The sequence below is a fragment of the Etheostoma cragini genome, chromosome 8 (genome assembly GCF_013103735.1).
Source record: "Etheostoma cragini isolate CJK2018 chromosome 8, CSU_Ecrag_1.0, whole genome shotgun sequence".
NCBI classification, from domain to species: domain Eukaryota; kingdom Metazoa; phylum Chordata; class Actinopteri; order Perciformes; family Percidae; genus Etheostoma; species Etheostoma cragini.
This window is the reverse complement of record NC_048414.1, coordinates 12,970,481-12,985,451: the sequence shown is the minus strand read 5'-3', so window position 1 is coordinate 12,985,451 and position 14,971 is coordinate 12,970,481. Positions and strand designations below refer to the sequence as shown.

The window sequence follows — 14,971 nt, the reverse complement described above, 5'->3', positions numbered from 1 at the left end:
GTTTTAGCACTTGCTCCAAGAGTCTGATTAGATTATCATTTGATAGCAAAACATATTGGAAGATCATTTCACACGCTGGTAAATGACCAGGTTACATGTTGAAGTGATATCATCCTGACTGTTTACCCGTCATTGTCAATATCTGATCAACCAGCTTCCTGCAGCAGCGCCCCTACCGGCTGACAGCAGAACTGCAGCACAAAGACCAGCATCAAGTTACAGGGAACACAATGAAAAAATCAAATCCCCGTCAGGAATTTAAAATTAAAACTCTTACAACGATGGCACAATAAAATGGATGCATTTGTTTATCAAATATTTGCCAGTTTATTGTAGTAGCAATCCCACTTACAAGTGAAAATAAAACACAAGGATTTATTTTCAAACAGGGCTGCAATCAAGAATTATCTTTGATTAATCTGACAATGTTTTTTTTTTCAATTAATTGATTAGTGACTTTGTCATTATCATAAATTTGCAAACTGTTGTTTTGTCCAACAAACAACAAAAAACAAAAAAATATACATATAACATTGAAACATCATAATCGTTCCTCCTGTTCATACAGGTCACTAAAAGACCCCTTCCTTATGTGCTTCCAATGTAATGGGGGAAACAATCTAATGTCGTTCTTTGCAAAAAAATGTACTCCAAAGTTTATGTGGAGCTGCAATCAAAGTTACTCTTTTCAGTACTAAATACCATGTCGGTGTTAGCCCACTATCCCCAAGGAAAGCTGTCTCAGGATGAACAAAGAAGACCTCCTCACATTAGGCCTAACTTCAGAAAGAATTGGAATTTTGTAAGCATGTTAGAAAGGGATCTTTTAATAGTCAGTCAGGACAGCAGAAATTATAACAGAAGCAACAAGTGAATGTACTGTATATCTGGACCTGTTCGGAGTTGTTTTAAAGACAGACATGCAAAGAAATGTGAACCTTTCAACACGTCAAATCGTATGCTTTTATTTCGAAAGAGAACTCTCAGTGTATTTCCGGATTGGTCTTTGCTACCTGTCTGTAACTTGATGCAGGCAGCTCCGTCTGTAGCTGCTGCTGGCTGCTGCAGGCGTGCTATTTGCGGCAGCCGAGAGACCTCTGCGAAATGCCTTTTGTATTCCCGGGTGGTTTTTATGGTTTAGTTTTGTGTTTTGCGAGGGTCAGATCCCAGTGTTTGTAGCCATGCTCTGTGGTGGCTTTAGCGGGCTGTCCTAGCTGACTGAGCCGCTCCAGCAGCGGTGGGTCCGGTGCAGTGCACAGCCGGGGATGAGGCCTACTTGTTAAAGCTCCCCCACCACCCCTCCATCGTGATGGCTGATGTTCAACAACAACCTGGTCTGAAGCCTGCCTCGGGATTAGGCTCTCTTCCAGCGCTGGTGCCAGGACTCCAAGGGCCCGAGGCTAACGCGTTACAGTTCAAAATAAAGAATTCAATTTGGTAAGGATGAAAATAATCCTCAAGCATCCACACTGTCCTTTTCGCTAGCAGTAGCCTTATAATTAGCGTATCTAGCTATGAAGTGGCAGGGAGGATGTGTGCTGCACAAAGCCACTGGAAATAACACGAGTGCTCCCGTGCTAAACGCAGTTATTTAACGGAAATACGACATCAGCAAGAAAAGCTACGCTGTCTGCTACCTGTTTATGTATTAATAACACGTTAACGACTGGTTATTTACAGCAGTAGTAGCTATAATCATTAGCATCGAGCCATAGGAGGCCATGTGTGATAGATGACACCAAATCCACCGGTGGTGCCGATGCGCAGGATGACAGGTGTCAAACCAGACTGCTCCACAGAGAGACAGCCTCACACTGATTTAATGCTGCTAATAACACTACAAGGCACTCTGCTAATAAGGGTTTGGTTTTTACATGTTTAGTTTCTACACTGGCTTTAGAATTTATTAAAACACTATTGTTTCTATTTGATTTGTCATCACCATGATTGTGATTTAAAGCAACTAAATAACTTGACGTTTTATTATCTATACATCTACTCAGATGTTATATGACATAATGTACAGTGGTTTTGGAAAGAATTCAAACTCCATTCACATTTAGCTCACTTTATAGATGTAATTTGAAATGGACTAATGTACTTACACTATAATGACAATGTAAAAACGTGTTTTAGAGGCATTTTCTTTTGCAAATGTATTAAATATTACAAAAAATAGATTGCTTATTTTCAAAAGTGTTCAAAGTATTTACTCTTTATCGTGGTCCACCTGCTTTAATTATCCTTAAAATACTTCTATGGATGTGTCTAAAATTGCTATTAACTCTTATCAGCTATGGTGCAAGATCCAAAATTGGCCTTTTTTTGAGAAGACATTTTATCATGTCACAGTAGGAAAAGCACCTTTAAATAAATGTAAAAAAAAAACAATGATCCAGTTTTAGAGTCCTGGAATTGTGCATGCTGGTTCACTGTCACAATCAAATTGAGCAGAGCCATTGTTACTGTTATTACACCAGTTTTTTGACTGCCATGACAAGTCAAAATGTGTGACGTTAAAAAAGGCCTACGGAACATTCAAGTACTGTCCATCTCAATGCCATTCACTGCATTTTACAGATCAAAAATTACAATGGTGCAAACCACACATGCCTACAATGTAAAATTATGAGAAATCATAAGTATCAAAAATCTTAATTAACTTAATCTACAATAAACTATTCAGGGTCAATTGTTTAGGGAGCAGTGAATGAGGACAGAGACACCTAGAATTGGAGTTATCCTATGGCAAATTCCAATGATTGGACATGATTTAAAAAGGCAAACACCTGTGTATAAAGTCCCACAATTCACAGGTATTTTCCCACCCAGCCATGATGTCCAAGGAACTTTCCGTGGTTCTTCACGATCAATTGGTGTCGAGGGTGAGATGTGGGCGTGGATACAAAATCATTTAAATCCTAAAGCTTTGAATGTTCCGAGGAGCACCGTGGGCTCCATTATAGTGAAATGGAAGAAGTATGGAACCACCTAGAGCTCATCGTCTAACTCAAGGCATCACCTGGCTAATACCACAAATGATAAAAAGCATCATGCTGTGGAGGGGCTTCTCTGCAGAAGTGATGTGGAGACTTGTCAGAAGCTAGAGAACAGTGAATGCAGCCAAATACAAAAATGAGCTAGAAGTAAACCTTCTCCAGAGTACATTACAGAAGCTTTACCCTTCAGCACAACAACCTGAAGCAGACGTCTAAGACAACGCTGAAATTGCTTTGGGATATATCCGGGAGTGTACTTGAATGACCCAGCTGAAGCCTGGACTTGAACCCCAAAAAATCTGTGGAAAGACCTGAAGATGGCAGTAGATGTTTGTAGATTGATGGCATAAAAGTTAATTAAATATATTTTGGATTGAATCATCGGTAACACAATGAAGTGTGTAAGAAGAGTCTGAATTCTTACCAAAGCCACTGCATTGTGAACATGATATCTTAGTAGACATAGATACAAAACTAAATTTCTTGATTTCAATTCCTTTACTTTAATGTGATGCAGCACATTTTTCAGCACATCCGATTGTGCACAATTTAGTATCATGTAAAGACTCCTTCTGGTAACTAGTTCCTTATCAGACTTTATACCATATGAAGAAAACAAGTCGTCAGGGACAGGAAAAAAACAAAACTTAGTTGAAATAATAAGAAAGCCCTGCATGTATCATATGTGTATGTATGTTATTTTAATCTCAAGTCATTTATTCACATTTCTGTCTTTTGCTCTATTTTTCATTGTAGCAAATCTGTACAATCAAAGGTGGACAGCATATTGGTGAGTACACATAACAGACCGATCTACAGACTGCTTGTTTATGTTTATTAGTAGTTAATAAGAACAGGTGTGCATAGCTTGGTGCATAGCATAGCTTTTTTTTATATATATATATATAATATATTCTTCCAAGTGGTATAAAATTGAATAAGACACCCCAAAATTAATTAAAGTAGAGATTTGTACTTGCCAAAGAGCGTTGTGTGGAATCAATCATGTTGTGTAGTTAAAAAGAACATTGATATAGGAAAACGGGTCAATTTGACCCAAGGACAACATGAGGGATATATATATATAAATAAAATGAACACTTGCCACATGTATATTGCAATGGAACCTGCAGTATAGTGCTTCCGTCATGTAGTCATTGGGTGGCTCCCATATCTGAGATGTGATTTTGTATTTGAAAAATCTTATTGTAAGATCATAAACTCTGTATAAGCAGAGAAGGACTAGCTCGCTCTACGCTTTTAGCGGTGGAGTGTAGTAAATAGCCTTTTTTATTCACTGCTCATTGGCTGACAGCTCTCACCTCTTTCATTCAAGTATTGGTTCCCCTAGCAACAAAGAGGCAAATAGAAAAGAAAAGAAGTAAGATGAGTCCATTGTTAGAAACCAATTGAAAAGCAGTTGGGGTTGAATCAATAGTAAGGAGGTTGTGTGCCACTCTTAACACCTGTGTCCGCTCTAAATTTTGGACCAGATAGCCTAAATTCTCTGCGTGCATGAATCTATTTGTTCAGTTGTGGAGAACTAACACTTATAATGTAAGAATTAGAAGTACGACTTTGAGTCATTTTATCAGTGTCAACTTCTGTCTTCATTCTCTTTTCCAATATTACTCTCACAAAGCATATATTTATAGATTTTGTGAGTGAAACAATTTTTTTACTTTGTTTTATATCAATAATCTTTTTTTCCTTTTGTGATAATTTTTATTTTTACAGCAAGATGTTGAGAAGTTTACAGACATAGAAAAACTCTACCTCTACCTGAAGTTGCCTTCTGGTCCCAGCAGTGGCAATGATAAAAGGTATGTCACAGACACATACACACTTTACTGAAGATTTCCACTTTGCTCTTTGGTCTTTTTTTTGTCTCTCATACACACAGCTGCGTTGTTGGGGCTCTCATTACATTATTGGCACTGTTGTCTCATTGCTTGTCTAAAATTCAAGTCACTATCCATTGGCTACTTTGCAAACCCTTTTTAGGCTGCTTGCTCCTAAAAATTACTTTCAGTTTTGTGACATTTTGGGGGGGTTGCTCGTCATTGGAGAGTTTCTTATACAAAAGTATCATTCATTTTTCAGCTGTATGATTGACTATCATTATGAAGCAAACCACTGATCTATGTAGACTTTTGCTATACCTAGCTGTCTGTGTTTCATTTGTTTCCCCATATCTATTCATCACCCCAACCCCCCAATTCCGCCCATTTGGACTGAGAATGAGAGGGGGTCCTCCACTCCTGGATTATGGTATTAAAGTTTCTGTATTAACAAGAAATGATGCATGCAAATCGAGGAAACTGCCTCACCAGATTTATTTTCCTTCTATACTAATTTCAGTGATCAGAGTTCCATGTCGTCAAGCCGTACTCAACAGATGTATGCATTTAACTGGATACGAAATCACCTAGAAGAGCACCCAGAGACTTCACTCCCAAAGCAAGAGGTGTATGATGAATACAAGTGAGTGTGTGTGTGTGTGACCTCACTGTGGGGGCAGGGAAACAGAAAAGGGGGCTAACAACAGTATGATTTTACTTAATCTTATGGAGGATTGTCTTCTCTTATAGGAGCTATTGTGACAATCTTGGCTACAATCCCCTGAGTGCAGCGGACTTTGGAAAGATCATGAAGAATGTCTTTCCTAACATGAAGGCTCGTCGACTGGGCATGAGGGGCAAATCCAAATATCCTTTAGTTCTCATTAACCGGTCAACAAAGTTTTTCTATGTTTTAGATTATGTATTTCTTCTGCTATCAATGAGTAATATAAATTAATCAAGTTACAGTAAAAAGCTCTTCCTAATTCAGGTTTAAATAGAGGTAAGATGAATAAAGTTTGTCTGTTAGCGACTGTTTTTTTAAGACTAAAAGCAAATGCTGTTTGAATTACAGATATCATGAATAATGCACAGGACGAGGTACATGATATAACTACAGAGAAATCCAACCTAAAATAATAAAAAAGTTAAAGGAATTCCCCAAAAACTGTGTTAATAGTTCTCAGTTGTGCCAGTGTGCAAAACACATAGGGAAAACACTATTGCCTGAGCATTATTGCAGTCAGATTTAGATGAGATGGTTTTTAAATTTACAAATTCTGATTTAAAAATAAAGAAACTTCTAGAACAGAATAAGATGAACCAAAATGGGATTTTGGCCGGACCCAACATAAAAAAAAACACCGTAAAATATTGTATGCATGTCCATATCCAGAGTCATTATGTTTGAGAACCCTTAACTTCTTCTCACATACTGTTATAGCGGGTTAAGGAAGAAAGCTTTTGTTCACATGCCATCCTTACCCAACCTGGATCTGCAAAAATCTGGTGATGGGGTAAGTTACACTGCAAAAAGACATATGGTAAAATATATTTTAAGAATGGTCTGATGCTTATCCACCTGCTGCTCTCTTCTGTAGTGTGAGCTGATGGAGTCGACGGGGCAGTCCCCGAGCGCTGAGGATGAAATGAGATCTGCAGCCTGTGGACTGGTGTGTGAGTGGGCTCAAAAGGTCCTGAGTCGTCAGTTTGACAACGTGGAGGACCTGGCCCGCTTCCTGCTCAACAGCCACTACATTGGTACTAAATCCATGGCTGCACTCACTGTTATGACCGGAACACCCACAGGTAACAGTGTCCTCTGCTGGTGTTTTAATTTTTATGTGTGTGTGTATGTGTGTGTGGATATGTTAAATTGTAAAAGCACATTTGTGATTATGCCTTATGATGATCACTACTGGACATTATGGTGTACACATCAACACCGTGAAGGTTTAAACGTTGTTACCTAATGTGATTCTGCATGTGTCTCCTAAAACAGTGCATGCACACAGTTGTCAGCTGTCCATGGTGCTGAAAATGTAAATAGGTTAATTCAGTTGTCTGTAAACCATTTGTGGTGGAGAAAATGTTTGCAATGATAAACCTAGACAATGTTAGAAAAGTATGATAATAATTACCTGGCTAAAATGGCCTACTCCCACTAAACAACTTTATGGAAACAAACATAGTAAACCCATTTTGTGTACAACCTTCAATGGTTTTCTGACAAATTAGAATTTAAATAAATGGTGACTCCATGGTAGGTCAATGTGGTTTAAGATTAGCAACGGTAATATAAAGTTGAGAAATTTCAATTTTAAACCCTTTTGTACCTCGCAGTTTTAAATACTTGATAATACTGTGCATAATAATTCCCTTGCTTATAAGTATTAAAAACCGTGACTATTGACCTTGCCTGGTTCGAAGTCCTTTGCTCTCATTGACACTCCATCTTTGCTTATCATAATTCTTCAATTTGTTTCCTCTCTCGACAGGAATGAAGACACCAACTCCAGCCTCTGCGTTTGTGCCAACAGCTGAGGCAAACTCTTTCCAGCCCCAAGTGAAGACCCTGCCCTCTCCTTCTGTTGATGCAAAGCAGCAACTGCAGCGCAAGATCCAGAAGAAGCAGCAAGAGCAGAAGCTCCACTCACCCCTGCCGAATGAGGTCCAGGTCAAGAGAACGGAGGCCAGTACCCCTGGCCCGACCATCCCCTGTGGCAGCCCTGCTCTGCTCTCCCCTCAGCCCACCATAGGCATCGTGGTAGCAGCTGTCCCCAGCCCAGTTACGGTATTTGGCCAAATTTCTCCCATAGAATGTACTCCGATATCTTAAAAAATGTGCCTAGATGTAAATTTATATTCTTACTTTTTTTTTTTTCAGGTACAGAGAGGTAGGCAGTTGATGACCTCACCCAGCCCTGTAGGGACAGCAGAGGGGAAAGTGTTGCCTGTCAACTTCCAAGTGGTCACTCAGTCTCTTAAACAGTCCCCCAAACATCCCCAGAACATCTCAGCTAGTCCTGTGGGTGACCGGCTGGCACGACACGGCACACGGTACGCACAAATTCTGCCCAAGCCCTCTGCCACCAGTGCCATCACGCTGCGCTCACCCCCTACCCTGCTCATCACTAACAGTCCCATAAAAACCGTAATGCCAACTCCTCACGTCAGCTCTGTCAACGTGGTAAAGATGACGGCCATTGCCCTGGCCCCCAACAGCAGTAGCACAACCGTGCGTCCTGCCTCTGCGGGTGTGAATACCATAGCTGCTTTGGACGATTCCCAGCAGCCACACGGTGGGACCTCATTTGCCCATCAGTCTTCTTCAATCAAACCCAGTGCCCTAGTCTCCACCCCAATCCTCTCCACTGACATTAAAGTTGTGTCTGAAATTGGAAATGAATATAACCCCAACCATGGCACAGAGAAAACTGCTGTTGGGGGCAAAGAGGAGAGAATGGCTAAGTTCAGGGCTGCCAGTGAGCCGAGCTTCCTGATTAAGTGTTCTCCCGGACCAGACAAAGGGTCGAGGATAAAAAGTGACCCCACATCCCCTCCTGTCTCTGTAGCTGTAGCTGGGACTCAGGACAGCAATAACAGTAACTGCCATGACAGTACTTTGTACTTGACTGTTGATAATCAGAGCTCCAATAGCAACACAATATCTATAGGCTCATCCGCTGTTACCCCAACAACAAAGGATCCCTGCCTAGATGCCAAGAGCCCCAGGAAGCGCACAGGCCCAACCGGGGAGTCCCATGTGATTCCTGTGAAGAGGGTGTTTATCTCCCAACAGCCACTGGCTATAATTGACAATCCCAAACCTGGAATCAATGCTGCAGTGAAGAGGATCCCCAGACCGGGAACCCCCGCCAGACCAGAGAGTGCCCCCTGCAAAGTGACTGTGAAACACACCTGCATAGGGCCCACACAGATTCTTGCACTTTCTGACTCGCCTATCACACACACTGAGGGTTCTCAGACTATTGTCAAACCCCAGGTTTTGATGGTAAAACGTGAAGACCATTCTCTAAGTACTGATTCCAGCACTGGAGCAGCTGGAAACAACACGTCTGATCAGGCGTTGCTACGGCAGATCACCGGGGACCCACATGCCATACCAGCCAACTCAGGAGCACACGAAGCCTCTGTGATGAGTGATTTGAAGAGCACAATGTGGGAGGAGAAAGAGCTTGATGTGCTTCGGAAGCAAGCGTTTGTGCAGCAGATATCAGCAGAACACAAACAAGCCCCTACTGACCAACTTTCCATTATAGCTCAACCCCCAGAGGCCTCAGGCTCGCTCACCCTCACGCAGGAGATGGTTGACTTTGCCGGTTCTCAGTCCAACATGGACTACTTTCCGTTCAATGATGATGACATGACCCAGGACAGCATCGTGGAGGAGCTAGTCCAAATGGAGGAGCAGATGAAGCTGAAGGGTCTGTTTGGTAGCTGTGTTGACGTATCTTTACAAGGCCAGTCAGCCAGCAACCAAGGCTCTATCCTAAATGCTCATCAGGCCGGCACCACCTTCTTCCACTCTGCCCACAGCAGTACCACTCCTGTCCAAACTCCCACTCCAACACCGACTCCAACTCCGACCCCCACCCCCACCTCTGAAATGACGCTTGGGCACAGCCTGACGAGAGAGAGCCCCTGCTCCCGCATGGCTCCCATCACCCCTGTGGATGGAGCCATGGGTCGCCACACCCCCATCAGCACACCACTGTCCAACTGCAGCAGCAGCGTCCCCCCAAGCCCAGTGGAGTGCAGAAACCCTTTTGCGTTCACTCCTATTAACTCAAGCATCACAGGTTATCATGACGCCAGTATTGTTTCCAGCAGCCCTGTTAAGCCCATGCAGAGGCCAATGGCAACACACCCTGACAAGGCCAAACTGGAGTGGATAAACAACCGCTACAACAGCAACTCTGCAGGTCCTTTGCCCAACCATAGCATTGGCATTCTGCCCAGCTACCAAGACCTGGTAGATGACCAGTTTCGTAAACCACATGCCTTTGCCATTCCCGGCCAGTCCTTTCAGGCTCAGTCGAGACAGGATGCTGCTCACTTTGGCCGCTTAACCCCAATTTCCCCGGTGCAGCAACAACAACAACAACAACAACAACAACAACAGCAACAACAACAACAACAACAACAACAACAGCAACAACAGCAGCAGCAGCAGCTGGTAACAGGTGTAACCACTCCCACTAAACAGGAGAGTTTTGCTGTACCTGCACCATTAGACAACAAGGTATCAACCTCATCTGCGTCCAGTACTTTCCGTTGCCGCAGTGTCAGTCCTGCAGTGCGCCAGAGAAACTTCAGTGGCAACACCGGCCCTCCGACCACCATCACCAATACCACCACCACCACCCGAGCGGTGGTTTCACCCTTTAACTCCCCCATCACCTCTGAGGTGCTCAGCATCCTGTCTAACAGCCAGACGGTTGGCTCTGTCCACAGCATGGTCCAGCGAAGCCAATCTGTACCCCTGAACATCATGATGCAGAGTGAAATGCTGCCTGTGCAGGGTCAGAGTAACACCGCCAAAATCACCAATGTTCTTCTCAGCAAGATGGAAGCTGACGGTGATGATTCTGTCCGTGGCCTGGGTATAAACAACCTCCCCTCTAACTACACGGCCCGCATGAACCTCACACAGATCCTGGAGACCACTCCTGGCTTTGCTGGAGGAACTGCGCACCAAACTCAGCTGCCTGTTAGCTCTAGCCCTGCTGCCTTTGAGCTCCAGCAGCATGGCTACCTCACCACTGGCAGTGGAGAACAGGTGAGTTTCTCAACTGGGGACAGCCAAGCACAAGCAGGTCCTGCTGAGCAAGACCGGCAGCAGCTCCAGGAGAACGCTGTGCAGACACAACCACAGCTCCTCCTTCAGAGCACACAGCAGCAGGAGGTAGAGGACGAACAACAGCTGGATTTCAACAACACTGTCAAGGACTTGTTAGGGGATGACGGCCTCAACCCCAGTTCCCAGTTGGTGGGTCAGGTAGCTTCTGAGCTCAACGCTGTGGCGTCTGACTTCACAAATGACATCAGACTGACCTCAGATCTGTCCAGTAGCATCACTGATCTTAACACGTTGGACACCAACCTTCTGTTTGATCCTAATCAACAGCAGGAACAATATGAAGACTCAACACTGGAAGAGCTGAAGAATGACCCGCTTTTTCAGCAGATATGCAGTGATACTGTGAACTCTGGTTTTGACTGGCTAGAAAGCAAAGACCAGCCTACTACAGTAGAGATGCTGGGCTGATGTTATCTTTTACTCTGTGTGTTTTTATTTCTGTACTCTGTTGTTTGTTTGGTGCGTATGTAGTATATCTGTTTTTAAACTATAGTTTGTTGGGATTTGTCTGGACTTTGCCATTTGTTCTGTTAAAAGTGCCAGGCTTACCAGAAAATCTCTCCGATTGCATTTAGTTACTTCTCTCCTTTATCATTTGTCACCCAGAGTTTCAATACTTAATCATCTTTCTCCTTCATCTGAAATTAGAAATGTAAGCATTTCAAGTTAAAGTGTGAGTACTTGGTGGCAGCATGCACTTACAGAGAGCAGGTTTGTATGTTATGAACATTAAGAGAAACATAATCTTCCATGTTATAACCAATCAATAATGCAATATTTAAATTTAACGGACAGTTGATAAAAGAAAGATGGGTAGTAAATTTGGCACAAAAGACCAAAAAAACATATGCTGTTGTCTACTATATGAGCAGTGTGTACAGTTCAAGTTCAACCAAATGGAGAAAATATTGGGATTGTAGTATATGCACATAATAGTTGTAGTACATTTGCCTGCCATATCTGAATATTAAAAAAGGGTAGCATCTTATGCTGCCAGGTGCTGAATTTATGACATAATCTTTATACTTTATCATATACCAAATCAGTGGAAAACTGATCTACACCTGAGCATTGTCCAAGAGTGAAATGTTCTTAAAGCCTATACTTCTTGTACTGTTACATTTCTTATAAAGGGAGTAGATAAATCAGTAGGGAGAAGATGGGAATTCAGGCCACTTTGTGGACTATACATCGGAAGGAATCAACAACTGTCTGCCTTATTCCCAAAGTCCAAGGCCTTATGCCATCTGTAGAGAGACTGTATATAATATAATGTTAAAAATCTTCTGAACCATCCAGAGCTTCATCATATCAAGGCAGCTGTTACTCTGATATTTTCAGTACTATTTCTTATTGTTTTTGTTTTGCAGTGTTACAATATAGATGCGTATTGTATAGGCTAACGATTACACTGTGTGTGCCCTTATCAGTAATGGATTTAGAGGAATAGAGGAATTGATATACTGTCCATAAACCATGGCAGGCACACTTTCAGTCATGAGATTTTTTTTGGCATGCTATACTCCCAGCTTGGATAAGAATATCAATGGTATGGAGAAGGCTTAGTTATATAGGAAGCTAGAGGCTGACATTTATGTATTGATGCCATCTAGGGATCAAGAGGAAATTAAATTATGTTTGTGGAGAATCCAGCCTTATATCCATACCAAAGATGATCTGTTTCAGTGACATAAGAGATTATTACACATAGAGACGCTCCTAGTTACCATTAACAACAACGAGAAACAGGCAGCCTTGGAGATATAAAAGAGTTTTATTGCATTTGAGGAAAAGGGTTAAGTTGCGTAAATCTGATGTATAGTATGTAAATTTGTGAAATGGTCACTGTCCTATGTTTTATAGGTAACCATGGACCTGAAAGCATGTTGAAACCATCACTGCTAGCCAGGTAGGCTATGTGATACAGTAGGATGCTTGCTTGAGTTTTTGGCTATTGTCAATGTTGTATAAGTCATGTTTAAGCTTAATCTGTAAATAGGATAGATACATAGAGATTTGATGTATCAAAAACACTATAATATGGCCATTTTCTAGCTAAGTATGTGCCATTCAAAAGAAAAAAAAAGCTTAACGGATCTATAGTTGGCAAGATACTGTATGTTGTGTGTTACATTTCTGGCTCAATGTGTCGTAAAAGTAATGCTGTCTGGTCTCGCTTGCTGATTTTCTTTTACTTTTTTCTATTCAAAGATAATAGGTCTCTGCAGTTGCAGAAGTGATGTGTGCTTTGAGCAGGATCAATAGCATGGTATATTGAGAAAAAAAAGTTGTGATACTGTTAGCTGGTTGCAAACATCTCTGTGACAGACATTGTGCTCAAAACTTTTCAGCAGACACTGGAAAAAACGATTACTCATGTTTCAACAAACTTTGGAGGTTCACATTATTGCACTAAATTTTTATGACACATGGCTTTGCCACATCTTTATGGACAAATGTAATGATGGATGCCCACATAAAAACGAAAAAAAATATTTTTTATGACAAGATGCGGAGGGAAATTAACTGTCAGAAAATGACTAATTGTCTTGTAGCAAAATGTGCATTAATCTCAGTGAGATACACATTTCTTACTCATTCTCATACATGAGAATATAAAGCATTGAGGGAAAAAAGTTAAACAACCTTTTAAAACCTACATGCTCATTATGTTGATAAATGATTGTACGCACGCATGTGTGATAACTTCTGTTGTACTTTGTATTCTTGGTGACCACTGTCTTCTGTGATTTGGGCAGGTTCTGTTAACCAGACTGGCAGTGCTAGTTTCATGAGTTGCATTACTTTTGTTCTGTGCTGTTTACTAAGTTAAGGTTGTTCTATATGTTATGTTGATAACTGTTTTTCTGTTGATTTTACGTGCATACTTATTTTGCAAAATGCATTTGTGAAGCGATGTAACATTTTCTCGTAATTTTCTTTAACAATAAGGCACTGATATTTGAATTAGAATGAAGGAAATGCACCTCTTTTATGAGTACATGAGCTCCATCAAGCAGTGACTCTGATTCTTTACCTTTGACTGACCCAGAACCAACTCTGTTTGACTATATTGTCCGTTTCTACCAGTAGAAAAAAACCCTCCTCTGTGGTGTTGTCTGGTGTACTGCTTAATGTACAGTAGCTTGTTAATATTGCAAATGCGTTGTTTCTTTTTTCAATGGAAAGTACTCACTGGTGAGATTTTTAAAGTGTTTTTAAAAGCCAATAAACTTTTTTTAAAGAATGTTCTTGTGTGTTTATGTACTGATGATTTTGTATTTTATTGCAGTAAATAAAAGATGCTTCAAAGCATGAGAGAACGTTACCTTACAGGACTTAGTAGTCATTGTACTTTAATAGTAGTCATTATAATGATTTATTAGCTAATCAATTCCTATATTAGGTGTCATTGCCAGTGCTGTTAAAATGTCACTGAGTAGTGACAAGATTTTAAGACAGAAGTCTAGGACTTGTGTTCAATACAAATATTGCAAGTTTGGTTGGACAGACCCCAGCTTATGACATGAAAAATTGATTTTTCTAAACATGCTACTACTAGTGTTTATTTGCTTTTGGTTAAACACCACACACTTCATATCTTAGCAATCGAGTATATGCAAACTTTTCCATCACACTCTTGGTATGATGTTAAAGGTCATCAGCTCTTCAAATGACCTCTTAGGTCAGTGGGGGGTGGCCTCTCTTAGAGACACACGCTCTAGCCAATCAGAGCCCAGTTCGTTGGTCCTCTGCTTTACTTTCCCAGGACCTCATGATATTCATAACATGTTAATGACCTTAATCCTATTGATGATTGCCCAACAGCCTAACCTTCAGCCATGTGGAGCCCAGCAGTAACCTCCACACCACAACATTTGGCATTGTGAGCAGACAAGTTTTCACAAGCAACACAGGATCATGTTTCCTGTTTGTATACAAACAAAATGTATGTTAGTGAAGTAGTTAATCAATAACCATGGCTAAAGGACTCAAACATAAGTGTTTTTCCTAATAAAGATGCATGTTTTTCTCCTGCAAAGAATCCTTAATAAAATAATTTGGAAAATCTAAACTATTGAGTAAACACATTATAATATAGGATGGTTTTAACCTGATTGTTGGTTTTGAGCCTTAAATTTTAACTACAAGGTTTTGAATGATTAAATCAATAGTTACTTCTAATCAATACAGAATTATACCACCCTTTCATCAGTTGACTTGGTATGGAATTGTGGAGGTGCATG

The 14,971-nt window shown here is 41.1% G+C and overlaps 1 protein-coding gene across 1 annotated transcript; it reads left to right on the top strand.

Moving 5' to 3' along the window:
- The first annotated feature begins 1,021 nt into the window (after positions 1 to 1,021).
- Positions 1,022 to 13,975, top strand: LOC117949616 (DNA-binding protein RFX7). The gene is made up of 10 exons (XM_034880033.1): positions 1,022 to 1,437; positions 3,756 to 3,789; positions 4,737 to 4,822; positions 5,232 to 5,270; positions 5,361 to 5,483; positions 5,591 to 5,707; positions 6,273 to 6,357; positions 6,442 to 6,649; positions 7,339 to 7,634; positions 7,728 to 13,975. Exons 1-10 carry the CDS (start codon positions 1,310 to 1,312, stop codon positions 11,130 to 11,132), a joined length of 4,521 nt encoding a protein of 1,506 aa, XP_034735924.1. The 5' UTR covers positions 1,022 to 1,309; the 3' UTR covers positions 11,133 to 13,975.
- Positions 13,976 to 14,971: the final 996 nt, after the last annotated feature.